The following is a 25,544-nucleotide window of genomic DNA, read 5'->3' on the forward strand; positions in this document are numbered from 1 at the left end:
TGGTCCTGGGAAGAGGTGAGTGTAACTCCCACCTCCTCTGATGCCATCTTGGATCCTCTCAACATATTTCTAAATACATGGGCAAAAGGTAAGAACCAAGGGAAATGAGACATTTGATTTTTCCTTAGTTCAAAATATCTGACTATTTTGCAATATTCAGGTATAGTGTGGGCTGTACCTAAAGTAGTGGTTAGAAAGAAATTTATACCATTAAATGATTATCTTAAAAAAGAAAATTCTCAAATCAGCAATCTAAGTTTCTACCTTAAAAAACTATAAAAATAAAATAAATCCAAAGCAAGAAAGGGGAAAGAAAAAATATAGAGCATAATACTCATGAAATTGGCCCTGGCCAAGTGGCTCAATTGGTTGCAGAGTTTCTGGTACACTAAAAGGTTGCGAGTTCAGTTAACAGTCAGGGCACATACATAGGTTGTGGGTTTGATGCCCAGTCAGAGTGAGTATGGAGGCAACCGATCGATGTTTCTCTTGTATCAATGTTTCCTTCTCTCTTTCTCTCTCCCTCTCTCTAAAAAATCAATAAAAAAAAACACATATCCTTGGGTGAGAATTTTTTTAAAAAATCATGAAATTGAGAACAGAAAAACAGAACATGTCAAGTCAAAAGCTAATTCTCAAAAGTACAAATAAATCCCTATACATAATTACAAAGAAAAAAAAAGACAAAATTACCAACATCAGAAATGAAAGGGGGCCTGACGCGTGTGGGTCAGTGGTTAAGCATCAATTCATGAACCAACAGGACAAGGTTTGATTCCCGGTCAGGGCAGATGCCCAAGTTGCAGGTCCAATCCTTAGTAGGGTGCATGCATGAGGCAGCCAATCAATAGTTCCCTTCCCCTCTCTCCCTCTCTCTCTCTCTCTTTCTCTCTCCGGTCCTCACTCTGAAATCAACTTTAAAAAAAGAGAGAGAGAGGAGATTTGAAGGTGGCAGCATAGGTAAATGCCTGAACTCGCCGACTCCCACAATCACATAAAAATTACAACTAAAATACAGAACAACCATCATCCAGAACCACTGGAAAGCTGGCTGAATGGAAGTCCTACAACTAGAAATGTAAAGGAAAAAGCACACTGACATCGGTAGGAGGTGCTAAGTTGCAGAATGGGTTGCTCCTGCACACATGTGTGTCGCTTTTTTAATTGGGAGGGAGATCATCTCTGCAGAGGCTGTCCGGAGGAGCAAGGGGTCCCAGGCCCACACCAGACCCCCAGCACAGGGTCCCAGAGCTGTGAAAAGAAGTCCCTACCAGCAGTAAGAACTGCAGGCTGTAAAAACTAGTACGAATTGGGGCTCAATGACACAGAGGCTGCTGGAGACCCAGCTGTTCCTTTAAAAAGGCTGGCACCATGTACTAAACTTACAAGGTCCTGCTTCCTCTGAGCTCCAGCACCAGGGTGAAGCTCTGAGAACATACCAGAGGTATGTGAGGAACATACACATACAAGGAGGAACTGGATTGTCTGACATCAGGGCAGGAACTCGGGTGGGGAGCTTTCTCCCAGATGAAGGTGCTCACAGAGATCATTGTTCCTATGCCGGGACCTACCCAGTCACAGGGCTGACTGGCAGCCATTTCTGCTTTCTCTGGCCCTGGTGATTCCCTAAGACTTGGCCTCATCCAATTTACAACCCCACCCAAGCTCTGTGCAGCAGCTTTTGCATATGAATGGCCTGTCCTTGCTCAGGCTAAAATCTTTCAAACAAGCAGCAGCAGGGACAGGGAGCCCCAAACCTATCAATAAAAGGCCCAAGATCCTGCACTAGCACCAACCTGCCTTGCTTCACAACTGGGCCTCATCTGGGCACTTCCAAACCTGATACAAAGATGAGGAATCTTCAGATCTCTGTGTAGCTCCTGCTGGGTATCCCCAGGTAGTGGCTGACTTTGCACCCCCCTGGAGACCCAACAGCCACTGTACCCAGTGGTCAGTGTCAGACTATACCAGATTACAACTCTACACATCCATTAGCAACACACTCAAGGGGCACACTCACTAAGAACTAAAGTCCCACTGAAGCTCCATAAGGTGTCTCCTGCACAGCAGCTCTCCCACTGTAGTTACAGTTGGTCCTCACTGCCAACTGGCATGGATGTCAATTCCTCCTAGTGACACCAACAACAATCAAGTCTCAACTACAACAAGACTGTATTCACAGCCCACAAAGGGGTGCACCTCAAGCTCCCAGCTCAGGTGACTAGGGAGGCTGAGCCACTGGGCCTATAAAACACCTACTACACAAGCCCACTCTAGCAACTCAAGGAGACATAGCAGCTCTACCCAATACATAGAAACAAACACAGGGAAGCAGCCAAAATGTGGATACAAAGAAACATGTCACAAATGAAAGAAATGTAAAAGGACCAGTCAGAAAGTAAGCATACACTGACTCAAAGAATAATATACAGCAAGCATGTCAAACTCAAAGGCTAACATGGGCCAAATAAACAAGGTTTAAGTTTATGTGGGCTGCAAAAAAACAGAACTTCAATTTTCATAGAAATGTAGGTTTATGTGGATAAAGACATGCTGAATGCAAGGGGCTTAAATAAATGAGTCATCATTAACATAAAATAATAGAACATTTTAATAAAAACTAACATTTTTTCTTGAACATTAACTTAACCCGACACTGAATAACTGCACAAATAAGTAAGCGTAACGCAAATAAACCTATTTTTCTTGTTCTCTGCACACATCAAACAAGACAGTACAAGACTAATGACATGGCAATCGGCTGCTAAAATATTCACTGCTAGTATTAGTGGAGAGAAATGGTGTGCCTGTGCATAAGGCGTGTAAGGGAAATGAATGCAACACGATTATAGTCATCAGTCATTAGCAAACGTTGTAGTTTGTTTTTAATAATTATGTATAACAGGTTATTGTAAAAATTAAGTTACGAAATTTTTATTAAAATGTTTCTTACATACCATTATAATGGCTGGGCTGCAAAAATATTCATTGTGGGCCGCAAGTTTGACATGCTTGATATACAGGAATTCAACAGTAGAGGATTCTGAGAATCAAATCAACGATTTGAAATATGAGGAAGCAAAAAACACCCAATCAGAAGAGCAAAAACAAAAAAGAATCCAAAAATATGAAGACAGTGCAAGGAGTCTCTGGGACAACTTCAAGCTTATTATGAGGGTGCCAAAAGAAGAGAGAGAGCAAGATACTGAAAACCTATTTGAAGAAGAAATGACAGAAAACTTCCCCTACCTGGTGAAAGAAATATACTTCCAAGTCCAGGAAGCACAGAGAGTCCCAAACAAGAGGAACCCAAAGAGGACCATACCAAGACACATCATAATTAAAATGCCAAGGGCTAAAGACAAAGAATCTTAAAAGCAACAAGAGTAAAGCTGTTAGTTACCTACAAGGGAATGCCCATACGACTGTCAGCTGATTTCTCAACAGAAACTATGCAGGCCAGAAGGGAGTGGCAAGAAATATTCAAAGTGATGAATACCAAGAACCTACAACCAAGAATACTTTACCCAGCAAAGCTATCATTTAGAATTGAAGGTCAGATAAAGAGCTTCACAGATAAGAAAAAGCTAAAGGAGTTCATCACCACCAAACCAGTATTATATGAAATGTTGAAGGGTATTCTTTAAGAAGAGGAAGAAGATAAAAAAATATGAACAACAAAATGGCAACAAATACATACCTATCAACAGTTGAATCTAAAAATAAAAATAAACAAATAAAAAAATTTAATGAAAAGAATAAACGTGAATAAAATAGAATCAGAGGCATGGAAATGGAACAGACTGATGATTCTGAGGGAAGGGGGGTGGGAAGAGATTAAAAAAAGATCTTATGCCGAAACCGGTTTGGCTCAGTGGATAGAGTGTCGGCCTGTGGACTGAGAGGTCCCAGGTTCGATTCCGGTCAAGGGCATGTACCTGGGTTGCGGGCATATCCCCAGTGGGGGATGTGCAGGAGGCAGCTGATCGATGTTTCTCTCTCATTGATGTTTCTAACTCTCTATCTCTCTTCCTTCCTCTCTGTAAAAAATCAATAAAATATATTTAAAAAAAAAATCTTATATGCATACAAGGGGCCCAGTGCACGAATTCGTGCATGTGGGGGGGGGGGTCCCTCTGGGTGGCTGAAACCTGCAGTCCAATGCTGTCTGCAGCTCCTACCTGCCACTCCCGCTCATCCCGGTCCCACTGTGCCTGCCATGGGCTCGCGCTCAATCAGTCTGGATTGGGAGAAGCTCACGCTGCTGCAGCAACGCTCGCCAGCCATGAGCCCTGCATCTGGCGCCCTCCCAAGGGCAGTGGCCTGTGGGATCAGGCTGAAACTGGCTCTCTGACATCCCCCGAGGGGTCCTGGATTGCAACAGGGTGCAGGCCAGGCTGAGGGACCCCACTGATGCACAATCGGGCCAGGGAGGGACCGTGGGAGGGCTTCAGGGTATGTCTGGCTCATCTTGCTCGATCCCGATTAGCCAGACCCCAGCAGCAAGCTAACCTACCAGTCGGAGCATCTACCCCGTGGTGGTCAGTGCACGTCATAGCGACTGGTCGGTCAGTTGACTGTCTGCCATCTGGTGGTCACAGCGAGAGGTTGAACAGCCTTAGCATATCATTAGCATATTACACGTTGATTGGTTGTTTGTTTGTTCTGCCATTTGGTCTATTTGCATATTACCCTTTATTATATAGGATATGGATTACCTATGGACACAGACAATAGCGTGGCGAAGGCTTGGGGCAGAGTGGAAACCGGGTGGGGGGGTATTGGGGGGGAAAGGGGGGAACACCAGTAATAATCTCAACAATAAAGATTTAAAAAATAAATAAAAATAAACAAATTAATGCTACAGGAATACCAAAAAAAGAGAGAGAAGTGAAAGGGATATCACTATAAACTCATCATTAAACAGATATAATGGTAGTAACTACATAACCATATATTCAAGAATTTGATGAAATAAAATCCACAAACTACTAACATTCACTCAAGAAAAAAACCCCCACATAATCTGATCAGCTTTATTTCTACTAAAACACACACACACACACACACACACACTGAATTCATAGTTTAAAACATTATTAAAAACAAAATTTCAGACCCTTGCAAACTCTACCAAACATTTAACAGCAATTCTACACAATCTCTTTTGGAAAACAAGAGGTGGGAAACTTCCCAACTCATTTTATGGAGCCAGCATCACAGTGATACCAAAGCCAGCCAAAGGCAGTATAAGAAAACTACAGACTCTCGAAGGAGGGAGGCCAAGATGGTGGAATAGGTTAACACAGTACTCACTGCCTGCCACAACCACATCAAAATTACAACTAAATCACAGAATTACCATCATTCAGAAACACCTGACATCTGGCTGAATAGAAGCCCTACAACTAGAGAATTAAAGAAGCCACCTTGAGACTGGTAGGAGGGGTGGAGGTGTGGAACAGGCTCGTCCTACATCCACATGTAGTGTTTTTATAATCGGGGGAATATCTTGGCTTTAGAGGCTCCAGTGAGGAACTAGGGGTCACATTTCCACACCAGACCCCTTAGCCCAGGATATCAGTACCGGGAAGAGAAGTCCCTGTAACTTTGGGCTGTAAAACCAACAGGGATTTTGGCTGAGAACTACAGTCTGCTAGAGTCCCAGGCAGTTACTCTTATAGGGCCAGTGCAGAGATTTATTTGGACTCACTCCCTCTGAGCTCCAGCGTTGGGTCAGCAGTTTGAAAGGATTCAGGGACATACATGGAGGAACAAAATCATATGGCATCTAACCAATATCTTGGGGGCACATAAGAGTGCTGGCAGAGATCCCTGTTCCCCATCACAGAGCCCACAGGCAAATGCCATGTCTGAGTATCCATCAACCTGGCCCACAGTTTGTCCCATCCTGGTGAGTCCATGAGACCCTGCCCCATCTAATTTGCAGCCCCACCCAAGCTGTTTGGAGTACCTTTTGCATATAAATGGCTTGTCCTTGCTCAGGTTCAAATCTCCCAAACAAGCAGCAGCTGCCCTCAGTGTGCCCCATGCCTCTTGCTAAGTGATCCCAGGCCCAGCACTAGCAGCAGCCTGCGTTGTTTCACAGCTTGGCCTCTTCTGGACAGCTACAAGCCCAGCATAAGTAGCAGCCATCAGCTGGTCGCTCTGTAGCTCCTGCCTGGTAGTCCCAGGCAGGGCACTGGCTGTAGCTGACTTTGCATCTCCCAGTAGGCCCCAGAGCCAGTGCACCCAGTGGTCAGCTTCAGACCATGCCAGATTGCAACCCTACCACATCCACTAGTGACACACTCAAGAGACAGACTTGTTGAGCATCAAAGCCCCAATGAGGCAAGTCCTGCTTCACAGCGGCATCTCCTGCACCTCAGCTCTTCCTTTTTACTCACAGCTGGTCCAAGCAGACGATTGGCCGGGAGGTCAATCCCTCCCAGTGACACCAACAGCAATCAAGGCTCAACTACAACTACAATAAAACAGTGCACAGAGCCCACATAGGTGCATACCTAGAATGCCCAGCTCAGGTGACTGGGGAAGCTGAGCCACTGGATCCTAAAGGACACCTAATACTCAAGGCGACTCTACCAATTCCAGGAGACACAACAACTCTACCTAATACATAGAAACAAAGAGGGAAGCATCCAAAATGTGGAGACAAAGAGACATGTCACAAATGAAAGAACAGTAGGAATCTCCAGAAAAGGAAGCAAAATACCAGATACAGAGTTCAAAACAGTGGTTTTAAGGATGTGCAAGGAATTTAATGAGCACTTCAAGAAACTTAGTGAGAATATCAAAGACATAAAAAAGGACCAGTTAGTAATGAAGGACACACTAACTGAAATGAAGAGTAATTTACAGGGGATCAATAGTAGAATAGAGGATTCTGAGAATCAAGTCAGCGATTTGGAACAAGAGAAAGCAAAAAACACCCAATCAGAAGAGCAAAAAGAAAAAAGAAACCAATATATGAAGATAGTGTAAGGAGTCTCTGGGACAACTTCAAGCATACCAACATTAGCATTAGGGGGTTACCGGAAAGAGAAGAGAGGGAGCAAGAAATCGAAAACCTATTTGAAAAAAACAATGACAGAAAACTCTCCTTACCCAATGAAAGAAATAGACATACAAGTACAGGGAGCCCTGAAAATAAGCGGCCCACACCAAGACACATCATAATTAAAATGCCAAGGGTGCCATAGCTGGTTTGGCTCAGTGGACAGAGCGTCGGCCTGTGGACTGAAGGGTCCCAGGTTCAATTCCGGTCAAGGGCTTGTATCTCAGTTGCAGGCTCCTCCACAGCCCAGGCCCTGGTTAGAGCATGTGCAGGAGGCAACCAATAGGCGTGTTTCTTTCACATTGCTATTTCTCTGTCTCTCTCTCTTCCATTCTCTCTAAAAACCAATGAAAAAATATCCTTGGGTGAGGATTTAAAAAATAATGCCAAGGGTTAAAGACAAAGAGAATCTTAAAAGCAGCAAGAGAAAAGCAATTACCTACCTACAAGGGAGCGCCCATATGACTGTCAGCTGATTTCTCCAACAGGCCAGAAGGGAATGGCAAGAAATATTCAAAGTGATGAAAAGCAAGGACTTACAACCAAGATCACTCTACTCAGCAAAGCTACCATTTAGAATTGAAGGTCAAATAAAAAGCTTCACAGATAAGAAAAAGCTAAAGGAGTTCATCATCACCAAACTTTAATATTTACATGAAATATTAAAAGGTCTTCTTTAAGAAGAAGGAAAAAAAAGATGAAAAATATGAATAATATAATGGCAATGAATATATATTTATAAACAACTGAATCAAAATAAACAAACAAGGAATGTATCGAACAAAATAAACTGATAAATAAAACAGAGCCAGAGGCATAAAAACATGGTATACCAGTGGTTCTCAACCTTCTGGCCCTTTAAATACAGTTCCTCATGTTGTGACGCAACCATAAAATTATTTTCATTGCTACTTCATAACTGTAATGTTGCTACTGTTATGAATCGTAATGTAAATATCTTGATATCCAGGATGGTCTTAGGCGACCCCTGTGAAAGGGTCGTTCGACCGCCAAAGGGGTCGTGCCCCACAGGTTGAGAACCGCTGGTAGAGACTAATGATCTTAGAGGGAAGGGGAAGGGGTATGAGAGGGGATTAACCACTCTTGCCATATTTTGGGATAAAGAACTCTTATGCATACATACATTACCCATGGACACAGACAATAAATAGGGTGGTGAACACCTGGAGTGGGGCAGAATCTGGGTGGAGGGGGGAAACATGGGATGGGGAGAAAGGGGGGACATCTGTAATATTTTCAACAATAGAGAGTTTAAAAAGCCCACCAATTACAGTCCAATATGCATCATGAGCCTATAAATAAAAATGCTTAGGAAAACAAATCCAGCAACATAAAGAAAATAATATACTACAAGCAAATGAGTCTTACCGTGAGAACGGAAGGTTATTCAATATTTAAAAAATAATAAATCAAGGTTATATTAACAGACAAAAAAATATTACATGGTCATATAAAATGATACAGCAAAAACATTTGACATAATTCAACACCATTCATGATTCAACAACTCTCAGTAAAGCATTAAGGTAAAAGAATTTCTTCAACCTGATAAAAGGAATTTTCAAAACCCCACAGCTAGTCTCATTTTTAATAGTGACTGTGTTCTCTCACCACTCCTAATCAACATGGTACAGGAAGTCCCAGCTAGTGCAATAAGGCAAGAAAAAAGAAAAAGAAGTTTGAAGAGGAAGAAAAAACACTGTCTCTATTCACAGATAATGTGAATGTCTATGTAGAAAATTCTAAGCAATTTACCAAAACAGTCCATGAAAGTAGTGAGTTTAGTAGGTCACAGAATAGAGGATCAACATATAAAAGTCAATCCTATTTCTATAAACTAGCACTGAAAAAATTAGAAACAACATTTTAAAAAAATACCACTCACAACAGCACCAAAAAAGAAATACTAGACATTAACTCTAACAAAACATGTAAAGAATCTTTATGCTGAAAGTATAAAATGCTGATGAAAGAAATCAAAGACCTAAATAAACGAAGAAGCACACTATATCTATGGATTATAACATTCCATACAGTTAAGGTGTAAATTCTCACCAAACTGACTTATTATTTCAATGCAACTCCAATAAAAATTCCAGCAGGGTTTCTCATAGATACAGATGAGATTATTCTAAAATTTATATGAAAATAAAAGAAACGAGAACAGAAAGAACATAGTTGGAAGACTCATACTACCCAAATTTAAGACTTACTATAAAGCTACAGTGTAGTATTGGTGAAGAAATAAACACATAAAGCAATAAACAAACAAACAAACAAACACATAAAGCAATGGGACAGAAAAGAGTCCAGAAATAGACCTAACTAATATGGCCAAAACAGAGGCAATTAATTCAATGTAGTAAAAATAGTCCTTTCAATTAATTACGTTGGAACACTCAGGTATCCACACGTAAAAATAAAACAAAAGACTTGATCTAGCCTTCACACCTTACACAATAATCACATATCTAAATGTAAAGTATAAAATACAGTAATACTTTCCTAAGAAAACATAGGAAAAAAATCTTCATGACCTTTGGTTAGGCAAAAAGAGCTCCTAGATATGACACCAAAAGCAAAATATATAAAAGAGAGGTAGATAAAGTGGACTTAATCAAAAGGTTCTTTTGCTTTGTGAAAGACACTGTTAAATGAATGAAACGTCAAGTTATAAACTAGGAGAAAGCATTTTCAAATCAAGGTATTATATCCAGTACATATAGGGAACGCTCAAAATTCAATAATAATAAAACAAGCAATACAACAAAATATGGCAAAGATCTGAATAATTCACCAAAGAGGATAGATAGATGGCAAATATGTACATGATTCAATATCATTCATTAGCCATTAGAGAAATGCACAGGAAAAGCAAAATGAGCTATCACTACACATCTGTTAGAATGGCTTTAAAAAATCTAAATAAACAAAAAGCCAATTATACCAAGTGCTGACAAGGAAACAAGAAATACACTACCATATATTGCTGATAGGAATGCAAAATGGTACAGCCATTCTACATAACAGTCTGGCAGTTTCTTAGATAATCAAATACACACTTATCACATAATCCAGCACCCCTATGAAGAATCTGTCCTACAGAAATAAAACTTTGTTCACACAAAAGCCTATAAACAAATGTTTATAACAGCTTATTCATAATCATCAACAACTGGAATAACATACAAGTGAAGAGATAGTACAGCCATACAGTGGAATACTACTTAGCAACAGAAAGCAATGAACTATTGATAGAAGCAACATGGATGACCTTCAGAGCTATTATGCTGGGTAAAAGCAACATGGATGACCTTCAGAGCTATTATGCAGGCTCAAAAGCTATGTAATATAGCCTGGCTGGTGAGGCTCAGTGGTTGGAGGGTCATGGGTGTAATTCCTGGTTAAGGGCATCTACCTGGGATGCAGGTTTGATCCCTGGTCCCAGTGGGGGCATGTGTGGGAGGCAACCAACCGATGTCTCTCACATAAATGTCTCTCTCTTTCTTTCTCTCTCCCCCGCTCCTACTTTCTCTAAAAATCAATGGAAAAAATATCCTCACATGAGAATTAACAAACAAAAAAGCTACATACTATACAAATTCACTTACATGGCACCCTGGAAAAGGCAAAACTAGAGATATGACAGTGGAAGGTTTCAAGTGTCGGGATACAGAGGATTTGACTACAAAGGTCGTCCTGCTTGTGGAGACAGTTACAGGGAACTATGCAGGTGTCAAAATTCATACATGTATACATCAAAAGTCAATTTACTGCACATAAATTTTAAAAATAATGAAAAAGGAGAAAACAAATACTTTAAAAATAACCCCACTACTATTTCTAATTTTTATTAAAATTAAGTACAACCCAATGACAGTTTTAAAAAATAATACAGTATATTTTAATGTAAGAAACGGATGTTGGACTCCCATTTGCAGAAATAGGTCAGATTAGGTGTTCAAAGAAACTCCCATAATGCTTTTTAAAAAGTGTGCCAGAGCTTGTGGTAAAGGACGGGAAACGAGAGGCAGAAGCAAGTATAGCAGCTCCTCTGTCTGAACCCTCTGGGGCTGGTAATCTTCTAGATTCAGAACTAGGGTCTGGGGGCATTTACAGAGGTAATGTACTGTATTTATATATACCGTTACCATAATCCCAGCAGCATGTGGGACAATACCTCAGAATAAAACACATTCATATTTCTGCAATAAGTTCCTAACAGTTCAGGTCAAGTTTTGTTCAGTTTAAAAATAACTTGTGGCAGTCACCGCTTTCTGTATTTCTGAATTGCAGGTAAGGAATTGCGGGCCTGTAGAAGTTAGTGGCAAATCTAGATGGTAAAAGTGCAAGACCCGGAGGGCATTCCCGAGAAAAGCCACCAATTTCAAGAGACTCAGAGCTTGCACTTTCAAAGGCAGTTGCTCTAGGACCCAAACAGGGTAGAAGATTAAACCAAAACAATGCCTAGGCAGTGCCTGGGAAATCTGTACCTTCCCCAGAATTTTGCTGTGAACATTAAACTGCTCTAAAAAAATAAGCAAATGAGAAAAAAACAGAGAGAAAATCACCTAGTCCAGTGGTCGGCAAACTCATTCGTCAGCAGAGCCAAATACAACAGGACAACGAGTGAAATTGCTTCTGAGAGCCACATTTCTTAAACTTAAACTATATAGGCAGGTACATAGTTATTAACTTAATTAGGGTCCTCCTAAGGCTTAGGAAGAGCCACACTCAAGGGGCCAAAGAGTCGCATGTGGCTCGCGAGGCGCAGTTTGCCAACCACGGACCTAGCCCTTTTGAGAAACAAAGAACATGTAGGATAAAAACACAAAGGCTGCCTAATGAGATTTCCAGAAGGTGATAATGGAAAAATAAGAGTGTGTCATTTCCAAATAGAGAATAAAAAAAAGAAAGGTTGCTGCTGTGAAATGCCTGGGCTATAATGCTGGCTTCCCACTTACTATAAAACCTAGGGCAAGTTACTTAACCTTTCTAAGCCATGGTTTTCTCATGCAAAACAGAACAATAAAGCCTACCTCACAGAGGTGTCCTGACTACTAAATGAGAACACAATAACTGTCACTTACTACCAACTAAAATATAAATTTATTTGCAAAGTACAGTAAAAGTGTAATAAAATTAAGACAGACAGGATGGACTAAGCCTATCTGGACAATGCTTTGATTTAAAAAATCTATGGAAGGATAAGTAGGATGGTACTTGACCTTTCTTCATTTGTTAATTCTGCTAACATTCTTCTTCGAGAACCCAATCACTGTATCTATCCCTGTTCCTTTTTTACACACTGATCCTACTCCAGGACACTCTCCAAATCTTTCCAAATTTAAAAGTAAATATGGGAGAAAAAATAAGTCTGATCCTTTTATTCTCCATCTCAAGTTTCACTTTGTACACTGATTTTTTTAAAAAAAGGAAAAAGAGAAAGATGGAAATCACACACTTACTTTTCATTAGTTTTCCTGATAATTCCTTTAGTGGAGAAGAAAGACTATTTCTACTGGCTACTGTAAGTCTAGGGGAGGATTCTTGGGTTTCCATGGAAACTTGATGAGCTTCTCTTCTGGCCATTTCAAGATGGAGAGAATGGGCACTGTCACATTCCTCGGAAAGGAGCAAACGATTCTGGGTGTTGCTAGTTCTATTATTCAGGTCACTTTCTTCTGATTGAGTCACAAGCAATTGGGCTGAGCTAGAATCCTCTAATCTCCTGTCAAGAGACTCGGTTACAAAAGGTGCTGCAGTTTCTTGCTTTTTAGATGGAGAGACAGGCTCAGCCAATGAGCTCTGCTTCACTGTGCTCAGACTGTATGCTCTTATTCGGGACCAAGTTGTAGAGTGAAAACTTTCAGCTTCTAACCAAAATTTAACCAAATGCTCCATTCTCCGAAGTTCCATGAATTGAATGAAATAAGGGAGGACAATAGTGTCATGCAAGACTTGTTCAAGAGTTTTTGAAAGACTTGATTTGGCCTCTTGAATCTGGTAGTCCAGACAAGACCTGCCTAAAAAAAGCAAAAGAATTAGCAGTTCAGTAATAAAGAGTTTAAGACTGACCTATTAGGCAACTTTAGCATTAAAGTCCTTAAATAAAGTTTACTTCCTAGCTATTTAAATGGATAAATAACTAGAAATACTATGGTTTTGGTTTCTAAACAAGCAAAGAAACTACTGTCCAAAACTTACTTAAATTATTAAAAAGCTCTTTGTTACTCAAATAATCCTCATCTTTTTAAATGGAAATTCAGACTGTTATTGGTGAAAGTGGGGTATCCCCTTTCCCAGTGGATACTAGGGAGTCGGGTTTTTACAATATCTCAAGAAAAAGACTTATTGCCCCAGCTGGTTTGGCTCAATGGATAGAGCGGATAGAGCGTTGTTGGCCTGTGGACTAAGGGTCCCGGGTTCGATTCCGGTCAAAGGCACATGCTCAGGTTGTGGCTCGATCCCCAGTAGGAGGTGTGCAGGAGACAGCCTATCAATGATTCTCTCTCATCCTTGATGTTTCTTTCTCTCTCTTCCTTTCCTTTCCTCTCTGAAATAAATAAAAATATATTTTTTTAAAAATAAGAATTATCTGAGACTCTCACAGGAGAATGAATGATTTTTATTTGTGTGGAATTATCTCTGGATTCCCAAAGTCCCATTTCCCTTAATCCAATCCTGGAAGATGTGCAGCTGGGGATTCAGCAGAGCTGGGAGCAAAGTCAGCATCCAAAGCTCCCATTCCACGGGGTGCTGAGTCGTTTAGCATCAGGCTAATTGCAGTCCATTAGTCCATTGTGTGTGGTCCACATAGCCGTGAGCCATGTGGGTGAGTGAGGGGAGTCAAGAGAGCATGCTCTGCAACAAGAGTTCCAAGAGTCCCCAAAACACAAGCCAGCAAGAGCGCAGAGAGCAAACTCCTTTGTTTATTAGGAGATTAAATATCTTAAGTCTTCTTGAGCTTGCAGTGGCTACGCTTACTCTTGCCAATGACCTCTTCCCAGGTTTGACTGACTGACAAGTACCTTCCCTATGTCACCCAGACTTTACTGGGTATGCGTCTATTCTTCCTCCGTCTAGTCCAGGGGTGGGCAAACTTTTTGACTCGAGGGCCACAATGGGTTCTTAAACTGGACCGGAGGGCCGGAACTTTTTTAGTTTTATTCATTTCAAGCAGGCCAGATCCGGCCTGCGGGCCGTAGTTTGCACACGGCTGGTCTAGTCCCTTCCCCCAGAGATCTGTGGCAAAGCACACAAATGGCGTGCCTAAACTATTTGGCCTCCCCACTGCTCCTTTCCAGTTATTAGTAACTATGTTTACTACAACGATTAAGACCATGTAAATTCTTTTCTTAAAATCTTATGGCCTGGCCGGTGTGGTTCAGTGGTTGAGCATCGACCTATGAACCGGGAGGTCACGGTTCGATTCCCTGTCAGGGCACATGCCCGGGTTGTGGGCTTGGTCCCCAGTGTGAGGCATGCAGGAGGCAGCCAATGAATGATTCTCTCTCATCATTGATGTTTCTATTTCTCTTTCCCACTTCCTTCCTACCTAAAATAAAAAATATATATATTTTAAAAAAATCTTATGGTACTAGTCCCAAAGAAAGAAAAAAAGCTAATAATTTTTTAAAAATATTCAACCTCATTAAAAATTCCAGAAAAGCAAATTAATACAAGATAACCTTTTTAGCTTGTCAAACTGGAAGATATTTTTTCAAAATATAATAGTCCGGCTGGTGTGGCTCAATAGTTAAGCATCAACCTATGAATCAGTAGGTCTCGGCTCGATTCCCGCCTGATTCAGGTTGCGGGTTCAATCCCTAGTGGGGGGAATGCAGGAGGCTGCTGATCAGTGATTATCTCTCATCATCAATGTCTCTCTCTCCCTCTCTGAAATCAATAAAAAAAAATTGAGAAAAAAAAATAACAAGCACTATGGAACAGGAAGCACTCTCACCACTGATAATGAGAGGTTTTTTGAGGAGCATTCAGTAATAGATAACAAACCTTAAGCAATTAGCATGATTTTCAAGTCAAAAACTTCACTTCTAGGAACTTTTCCTGGGGAACAATTGTGGTTGTGTGGATATAGCTAGAAAAGTGTTATGAACTCTCAATATTATTTAAAACAGAATAAAGAGTAGCTCTGGAATTTTATCTTAAAAAATAAAACCAAACTTAATAAAAACAAGTTTATTTTACATTTAATTAAATTTAAGTTGTGATTATAACCACAGCAATTAAAAAACAAAAAATCAAATCTTAGTGTGTTCTTTTAAATTTTCACAGGATGACATAAAGAGGTTTATTTTCATAAAATTAACTGATGGTTACGTCAATTTTTCAAAAGGGCTTTTCTTAATCCTTTGCTATTCAAATAATTTTCCTTTGAAGCATTTTACACGTCATCAACCTTACTATCTTATTGTCAATGTTAGCTAGTCCATCTTTGTAGACATCCATTTCATGAACTTCAAGAAATCCTGATCCCCTGCAAGACTTACAATTTTTCTTAATTAAACTTTTAATTCTGATATAGTAGATTCATGTGCAGTTGTAAGAAATCTCCTGCATATTTTTTTTTTTTTTGCATGTGCAGAGGGTGGGGAGAGAAAGGAGTTATTTACACAACAGGGATCCTATTATACATACTGCTATGTAAGCTGCTTTTCACTTTAACATATCAGACATTTCTCCATGTCTTTTTCAGACTTTAAATGGCTACACAGTATTCCAGAGTATGGGTATACCAAAATTTAACTATTTCTCTACCAGTGGGTATTTATATCTTGTTCCTAATTCTTTCCTATCACAAACAATACTGCAATGAATAGCCTTATTTATATACATATTTATGTATACACCTTTGTGCATACATGTGAGCATACCGAGGACTAAATTGTATACATTTTGATAAAAACTTCCAAATTATCTTTTAAAAAATCTTCACCAATTTGCACTTCCACTAAAAAGTGGCTCTTTTTTGCACCTACATTAACAAACTGTCAAACTTTAAATATTTATTTACTTTAAAAAATTCACCTACTTTATTCTTTAAATATTTATTGATTTTTTACAGAGAGGAGGGGAGAGGAATAGAGAGTTAGAAACATCAATCAGCTGCCTCCTGCACACTCCCCACTGGGAATGTGCCCGCAACCAAGGTACATGCCCTTGACCAGAATCGAACCCGGGACCCTTGAGTCTGCAGGCTGATGCTCTATTCACTGAGCCAAACCGGTCAGAGCAAATTTACCTATTTTAATTTGCATTTCCCTGAGTATCAGTGAAATGAGGCATCTTTTTCACACAGTCAAGCCAAATGTATTTCTTCTTCTGGACATGGCCAATTTTTCTATTGGGTGTCCTTTATATTTTGTATTTATAGGAACAAAACACAGTGCTTCCATTACACTTACAGCTGTTATTTTAATTTGTATACATTTTTTAATTATACAGTTCAGTATCCTTTGGCAGGAATTTCACATGCTATACTGAACTCCTTCCTCCTATGTAAGTTAACAAAAAGTGATTGTCACTTACCCAAGTCACCAAAATGAGCGGCCTCCATGTGGCTTGGCTGCTTCTTAAGTGTTGCCGTCCTGCTACTTGAAAAGGAGTCCATGTTGGCAGAAATGGCATTGATTGCAATATGACTTGGTCCTGCAGCCTCCAGCAAGGCATGATTTTTAGTGCTTTTTTGTGGGGAATATACAGGATTTGAGGCTATAATTTTTCAAAAAAATTGTTAAAAATTAAAATTTGATAGTTTCTTAAAATTATCTTAAAGGTTCTATTAAAGCCCTCTGTTTTCTCAAAAGAGGGCTTTGAGAGATCTTTAAAAATTAAGATTTTTGCCCACCGGAATGGCTCAGTGGTTGACCATCCCAGTTCGATTCCCAGGTTGCAGGCTTAATCCCCAGTATACGCCCTAATGAGAATCAAGCCCACAACTCGGGCATGTGCCCTGACCAAGAATCGAACCATGACCTACTGGTTGATGGGTTGACATTCAACCACTGAGCAACACTGGCTGGGCAACACCACTTATTGAGCAGTCAACAGACAGGTGCTCTCTATCTTAGTAAATAGCTCCCAGACACAGAATCTGAGTAATACTTGGTAATAGTTCTTATGAAAGACAAAATACATAGTACTGTAATTTAATCTATTACTCTTTGAGACCTGTTTATAGAATAAAGCAGATAAAAACATGAATGTCCATACCTGTTTCCAGGTATCTATATTTATCAATTATTCAACAAGAGTTGGGAGAATTATGCAATGAAGCTGTCTTTAAATTATTTTTTTAATTATGTCAGGAATGCTAAGCACAGGTTATATACAGTCATAAATAGAATACAAGCATGGAACTTTTTTTAGCCTAGTACAGATGTAGAAGTTAGGTAGGCCAACCCTTTGAACCTGCAAATGAAGAATCTGAAGGAAGTTACATGACTTCCAAAGTTATACTGTTAGTGTACAAGACTGATATGCCTGAGCCAGCACGATCCCTCCTTCCTACTACCGTCAAATCTAGTCTTCACAAGCCTCTGCTTGCTAAGGGCTTTTAGCCTCTACCAATGCCAATCAAACTGGAGGGCAGTATGAACTAATGTGGAATTCAAATGGCTTTAAATCAGTGGTTCTCAACCTTCCCAATGCCGAGATCCTTTAATACAGTTCCTTATGTTGTGGTGACCCCCAATTTCATTGTTACAAATGGAACATAATTAAAGCATAGTGATTAATCACAAAAACAATATGTAATTATATATGTGTTTTCCGATGGTCTTAGGTGACCCCTGTGAAAGGGTCGTTAGACCCCCATGACCCACAGGTTGAGAACCGCTGCTTTAAATGATCAGAAATAAGCAGGAAACCATCTTACAAATCTCTTAAGTTATAAATAGTCTCTGGCAAACTGAACATACAGAGTTAATACTCAATGCCAGTCACACAACATATAAACATTTGAAAGAAAAATCTAAATAAGTAGCAACCCACAGATTTCATATAAATAACTTCTATTTATAAAATTAATATGTAATGGCTATGAAATAATTTCCATTATAATTTTCCCATTATAATCTTTGTACATTGAAAGAATGAAATCAGTCAAAACTACAGCAGAGAGTATAAACTAAGAATGTCTTATAAATAGGGCTAATACACTGATTCAAATAAAGTTCTCAGAATAAATTTAAGGCCATTCATCCAAAGTAATGAAGTGAGAACTGTTACCATCCACACCGGTGGACAAACAGAAAACCAAGCCTGGCAAGTGGCAGTGCTTTCACTCACCTAGCTGTCAGTTAAGAGTATTTTTCGATTTTTGCTGTTTTAAAATAAAATCAACTAATCACTTTTAGGGAACAATCAAATGTGTGATTAACAAGGAAGGAACTGATTCACTGTAATCACTAGAACAGCCAACAGATGCTTAGTGAAAACCTATTAATTATATGCTAGGTGTTGGGTAATATAAAAGTTAAACAGGGAAATAAGTCAATTACAAATAATTCTAAAAAAGGGAAGAAATGATGAATGGCAAATGAAGGGAGAGGATAACAGGATTGAAGAGCTCATAAATGCAAAGCACATCCCTTTTTAATACAATGGAATATTGCTGAACTCACCTTTAACTGTCCTGGCATCTGAAGTCTTATCTTGTTCTTTGCCTTTCACTAGAAGAAAAAGAGCTTCATGACCAACCTTTATAGTAAAAAAGATACATTCTAGACATTGTAAATATTAGATGAGCTTTATTCTAACAGATAAGTATTCAAGTTCTACAGCTTTATTCTAACAGAAAGTATTCAAAATTCTACATGGAGGGACTAACTGCCTGGGGGCAGGGGGCAGGTAATGCATCAGGGGAGATTCTCTAAGGAAGTGACCTCTGGACAGCATTCAGTCAAGGACACCGAGTATGCTATGGAGAGACAATGTCAGAATACCTGTGCCCAAATTCTGACTCTGCTACCTATTGGCCATGTGATCATGGAAAAGTACTTTACTCCTCTGGGTCTCAAATTCATTGATATCTGAAATTAGGTCAATACTAATCATACCTACCTTAGAGGGTTGTGGATGAAAAAAATACATACTCGTAAAGGGCTTAGAGGAGTAACTACCACACAGTAAATTTAGGGTGTTTGCTGATATAATTACTATGTACAATCCACTCCTAGATGCATGTTGAAGAAAGAGTTCTTTGGTTGTACATCATATCTTATTTATTGTGTATTTCCCCCCACAGCACCAAATACAAACATTCCAAACTTAAAAACACTTTAAACTTCTAATACTCAAGATTTAACAATTTGTTTCTTAAAAAATTATACAATCTCTCCTCTAGCATACAAAACAGTAGAAATTCTACTGCAGATACGCTACCAAAATTTCTAAGAAAGGAAGGTGCATGGCAGCCTAGGCCAAGTGTGAACTCTTACAGATCTAACATAAGACTATTTTCAACCCTCCTTACTTTTCTTGTGTTTTTCCAAAATTAAATTTTCTTTAACCTCATCATGAAAAGCCTATCAAAATAAATCCCAAAATGTACTCATCTCTCTATTTGTGCTCTTAAACATTAAAGGCTACTAGCAGGAAATAACTAGCTCTCATAGTATCTGATAAATCAATCTACAACAAATATTTGAGTGCCCATTATGTACCAAGTACTTCCCTGGCTCGGAGAAGATAGTCCTGCCTTCAAGAAGTCCACATGCAAGTATGTGGAGACAACATGGACAAAAATAAGTTAAGATCATTTCAGGTACTGATCACTGCTGTCAGACTGAGAGAGGTGAAGAAGCTGCAGAAGAAAGTTCGAAGCTAGCCGAGGTTGGTTCATGAGGCTTAAGGAAAGAAGGCATCTCCATAACAGAAGTGCAAGGTGAAGCAGCCAGTGCTGATGTAGAAGCGGCAAGTTACCCAGAAGATCTAGCTCAGATGATTAATGAAGGTGGCTACACTAAACAACATATTTCACTGTAGACAAAGCAACCTTATATTGGAAGAAGATGCCATCTAGGACTTTCATGGCTAGAGAAAAGTCAAAGCCTGGCTTCAAAGGACAGGTTGACTCTCTGGCTAGGGGCTAATGCAGCTAATGACTAAGTTAAAGCCAATGCTCATTTTCCATTCCACAAATTCGAGGGCCCTTAAGAATTATGCTGATCTACTCTGACTGTGCTCTATACATGGAACAACAAAGCCTGGATAATAGCACATCTGTTTATAAGATGTTTTACTACTTTCAACTCACTGTTGAGACCTACTGCTCAGAAGAAAATACTCCTTTCAATATATTTCAGTAAACCCTCAATTTTTTGGACTTCAATTCAACGGACTCAGACTTAATGGACAAAACTTCTGGTCCATATGTCATATGTGAAAATTAACACCCTGTTAATTTTAAAATGCTTTGAACTAAGATACGCTTATAATTAGATCAACAGGTTATTTTTGTTATTAATTTACTGTTATTTTAAACAAATTTTAGCAAATAGGCCTTATGTTAGAAAAAATACTGTAGTAATTTCACTGCCATAAATAAATATTACATATCTACAAGTATAATATACATATTTAAATCCAAGGTCACAGATCTTAAACACTGTTTGGGAAATGATTAGCACATGATCACCACGCATTGTGTGGTAATTGGTTCTGTTGTCCCATGTCATGACTTTCTGCAGCCATGACTTTCTGCAGCAGGTTTTTTGTTGTTGTTAAACCCCACCCTAGGATATTTTTTCCCCATTGATTTTTAGAGAGAGTGGGAGGGGGAGAGACAGAGAGAGAAACACATTGATTGGTTGCCTCATGCATATGCCCTGACTGGGCCAGGGACTGAACCTACAACCAAGGTACATGCCCTTGACAGGAAACAAACCTGTTACCCTTCAGTCCAAGGGCCAACGCTCTAACCACTGAACTAAACCGGCTAGGCCTCTGCTGCAGTTTTAATGAGTGCTAGCCAAGGTTTGGATGTGTGCTAAGCCACACCTTAGCCATATGCATTTATTTACACAAAGTGACTAGTGAGTGTAATATGTATAGAAAACTTTTCTGTGGAATTAAACTTTTCATACATACTTAATTTAATTACACAAACCTATCTATATAAGTAAAAACAGGTAAACTAATTTGTCAAATTTTTAACATATGCATTCAGAAAACCTACTTTATTATATAACAGACTTTAGGCTTTAATGGACACCCCCTCGCCTGAATTAGTCCATTGCATCAAGATTTTATTGTACTGCTCACTGACAATGCACCTGGCCACCCAAGAGCTCTCATGGAAATGCACAATGAGATTAATGTTGTTTTCATTGACTGCTAACACAATATTCACCCCATAGACCAAGGAGTAATTTCAACTTTCAAATGTATTTCTTATTAAAAAATATACTTTGTAAGGCTATAGTTGCCAAAGTAAATTGAAAATCTGGAAATAATTTACCATTCTAGATGCCATTAAGAACATTTGTGATTCATGAGAAGAGGTCAACATAGCAACTTAACAGGAGTTTGGAAGAAGGTGAGTCCAGCCCTCACGGATGACTTTGAGGGGTTCAAGACTTCAGTGGAAGAAGTAACTGCACATGTGGTGGAAACAGCAAGAGAACAAAAATTATAAGTGGAGCCTGAAGATGTGATTGAATTGTTGCAATCTTAGGATAGATCCTTAACAGATCGGAGTTGTTTCTTATGAATGAGCAAAGAAAATGGTTTCTTGGGATGGAATCTACTCCTGGTGAAGATGTGAACATTTTTTAAATGACAACAAAGGATTCAGAACATTACATAAACTTTAAATAGTAGTATCACGGTTTGAGAGGACTGATTCCAATTTTGAAAGAAGTTCTATGGGGGTAAAATGCTATCAGACAGCATTGCACGTTACAGAGAAAGCATTCACGAAAGGAAGAGCCAATCAATGCGGCAAACGTCATTACTGTTGTACAGGCACCACCACGCTGATCAGTTAGTTAGCAGCCACCGTCAGAGGCAAGACCCTCCACTAGCTCAGATAATGGGTAGTATTTTTTAGCAATAAAGTATTTTTTAGTTAAGGTATGTACATTGTTTTTTAAACATAGTGCTATTGCTTACACACTTCATAGACCAGTGGTTCTCAACCTTCTGGCCCTTTAAATACAGTTCCTCATGTTGTGACCCCCAACCATAAAATTATTTTCGTTGCTACTTCATAACTGTAATGCTGCTACTGTTATGAATCGTAATGTAAATATCTGAGATGGAGGATGGTCTTAGGCAACCCCTGTGAAAGGGTCGTTCGACCGCCAAAGGGGTCGCGACCCACAGGTTGAGAACCTCTGTCATAGACTATAAAGATAACTTTTATATGCACTGGGAAACCAAAATATTTGTGTGACTCACTTTGATATTTGCTTTACTGCAGTGGTCTGAAACCAAACCTACAATATCTCTGAGGTATGCTTATGTTCTTCTACACATATCTTACACTTGTATTCATATAATTCAACATTTGTCTATATTGATGCAATTCTAGTTTTCATGTAGCTCTAGTTCATTTTAGCTGCTTAATTCCTTTAAATAAATATGCCTTTATTTACCCATTTTCCTGTTAAGTAACATTTAGATTTTAGTTTCTAATTTCCACAAACACTGATGTGATGAACATTCTATAGAGTACATGTCTTCCTATGTGTATATATAAGAATTTCTCTAGGATAAATCCCTAGTAATGGCACTGCTAGGTAACATATTATTTGCATTTTCTTTTACAAAAGTAGTGATATCAATTTACACTACCTCTGTACTTCATATTTATATCCTTGGTACTTTTAATTTTTGCCAACTTAATAGTTCCCAAATGGTATTTGATGGTGTTTTTAATTCATTTCCTTGATTTTCTTTGATGTAACATCCTTTTATGTTCATTGGCTATTCAGGTTTCCTCTTTTATGGACTGCTTATTCATGTTCTATGTCTTTTATTTGTAGAAATCCTATACATATCCTGAATACGAATCTTTTGTTGTTTGCACTGCAAATGCCTTAGGTATATTTTATTGTATGAGTTTTTTTTATTTTAACGTCAAATTTACTTATGTGGATTGTATTTTCCTGCCTTATTTTTTAAAATATCCTTTCCCGCCCCATTTCAGATTGTCCTCCCTCTATTTTCTTCTATATGATTTCAAGTTTTGCTTTTTCAAATTCTGGCTCTTATCTACTTGGTATTTATTTCTGTATATCAAGGATTGGCAAACTATAGCACATGGGCCAAATCCATCCTACTACCAGTTTTTTTTTTCCAAATATATATTTTTGTTGACTTCAGAGCGGGAAAGTGAGAGATAGAAACATCAATGATGAGAATCATTGATTGGCTGCCTCCTGCACGCCCCCTACTGAGGATTGAGCCCTCAACCTAGGCATGTGCCCTTGGCCAGAATTGAACCCAGGACCCTTCAGTCCACAGGCCAACACTCTATCCACCAAGCCAAACCGGCTAGGGTGCCACTACAAGTTGTTTTTTTTTTTAAATAATGTTTTATTTTAGCATAGCCATGTCCATTTGTTTATATATATATACACACTGCCTATGGCTTCAAGGATAGACAGTGAGACAGAGACCATATGGCCTGCAAAGCCTAAAATATTTACTATCTGTCCTTTTACATAAAACGTCTGTTGAACCCTGAATGTATATAATAAGAGATAGGGAATCTTATTCATTCATTATTTATTTACTAGCGGCCCGGTGCATGAAATTTGTGCACTGGGGGCGAAGGGGCCCCCTCAGCCCAGCTTGCACCCTCTCTAATCTGGGACCCCTCGGACATCCCTCTCACAATCCTGGGCCACTGGCTCCTAATCGCTCACCTGCCTGCCTGATGGCCCCTCACTGCCTCTGCGTGCCGGCCTGATCGCCCCTAACTGCCCCCCCCTCCCCGCCAGCCTGGTCACCCCTTACTGCCCCCCCTGCTGACCTGGTCACCCCCAACTACACCCCCCCCCCCGCTGGCCTGGTCGCCCCCAACTGCCCCCTACCAGCCTGGTTGCCCCTCATCCCCCCGCCCCCGCCCCACCAGCCTGGTCGCCCCATGCAGCCTGCTGTTCAGTCGTTTGGTCGTCCCTCACTAACCTCCCTGCTGGCCTGGTCGTAGGCAGCCATCTTGTGAGAGTGTGAGGGTCAATTGGCATATTACCTCTTTATTGTATAGGGTTTATTTTGCCAGAGGAATAACAAGCTTCATTTAGTCCCAAGTGAATAGGAACTCTTTATTTACCAAGCACCCATATATACATGATCTGTTTCTGGGCATTCAATTCTACTGTCTTAATTACTAAACTATATAATAAGCCTATGGCAGGGCCAAGTCCTCTATCTATCTTTTCCAAAACTACCTTCAATATTAATTATATGATCAAATTCTCCTTATCCTAAACTCCCAGGGGAATTTCTTTTTAAACATCACTAACTTAATGATTAAGTTGGAAGAGTTCACATCTTTCTGGTATTAAATCTTTTTATCCACAAGCATGGTATACCTTCCCATTTATTTGGTACTTCTTTTAAGTACAATTATGTTTTGTAAACTCCTTAAAACTTTGAGTCTTTTGTTTTAACTAGAATACAGGGAGACACAATTGAGTTTTATTTCATTTTAAATATATTTTTATTGATTTCAGAGAGGAAGGGGGAGGGAGAGAGAAAGAGACATCAATGAGAGATAATCATAGATCGGCTGCCTCCTGCACGCCCCACACTGGGGATTGAGCCTGCATGTGCCCTGACCAAGAATCGAACCATCACCTCTTGGTTCATAGCTCCACGCTCAACCACTGAGCCATGCTGACCGAACACAATTGATTTTTAAATACAGACAGTCCTCGGGTTACGTCAGACTCAAAGTATGTCATTTCGTGGTTACATCGACATCTGCCATTTATAAAAAAAAAAAGTTCCATCATTTCAATGTATGTACATATGTGCTTTATGTTTTTTATTATTTATTTACCACAAGTAAAGGTCAGGAATTTATCTTTTAAATTTTTTTTACTGTTTCACTTCATTGCTGCTGTGTTTGTGCTCCATGTGAGTGATGTAGATGCTTATGTAGGTGGGTTCCGACTTACGTGAAAATCACGTTATATCATGCCATAGGAATGGATCTCCAATATAACCTGAGGATCTACTGTACTTGGATATTTTTAAAACCCAGCCAAACTCTTTTGAGTTCTAATGGTATGTGATTTTCTTGAATTTTCTATCTATATAATCATATTACCCCAAAATAATGACTCTTTTGTTCTCCGCCCCTCCCAAACTTAATTTTCCTTCTTTTTTCATGTACGTGCTATTATAAAGACATTAACTTTCCTTTTAAAAAATATATATTGTTACTGATTTCAGAGAGGAAGGGGGAAAC

The 25,544-nt window shown here is 39.4% G+C and overlaps 1 protein-coding gene across 4 annotated transcripts in view; it reads right to left on the reverse strand.

The window, feature by feature from the left end:
* Positions 1-25,544, reverse strand: part of AKAP10 (A-kinase anchoring protein 10) — a 104,097-nt gene that overhangs the window by 71,165 nt on the left and 7,388 nt on the right. For 3 of the 4 annotated variants that reach the window (XR_013997026.1, XM_081110791.1, XM_081110790.1), the window contains exons 2-4: positions 18,745-18,792; positions 16,649-16,831; positions 12,565-13,122 (exon numbers count right to left, since the gene is read on the reverse strand). Coding sequence is in view for 3 of the 4 variants with exons in the window: in XM_081110791.1 (XP_080966917.1) it covers positions 12,565-13,122; positions 16,649-16,831; positions 18,745-18,792 (789 nt within the window). In the remaining variant the exon portion in view is untranslated. Of the gene's footprint in view, positions 1-12,564; positions 13,123-16,648; positions 16,832-18,744; positions 18,793-21,581; positions 21,718-25,544 lie in introns of all 4 variants that reach the window. The other variant, XM_081110792.1, reaches the window with a different exon arrangement.

The sequence above is a fragment of the Myotis nattereri genome (assembly GCF_964212035.1).
Source record: "Myotis nattereri genome assembly, chromosome: 16".
Lineage (NCBI taxonomy): Eukaryota > Metazoa > Chordata > Mammalia > Chiroptera > Vespertilionidae > Myotis > Myotis nattereri.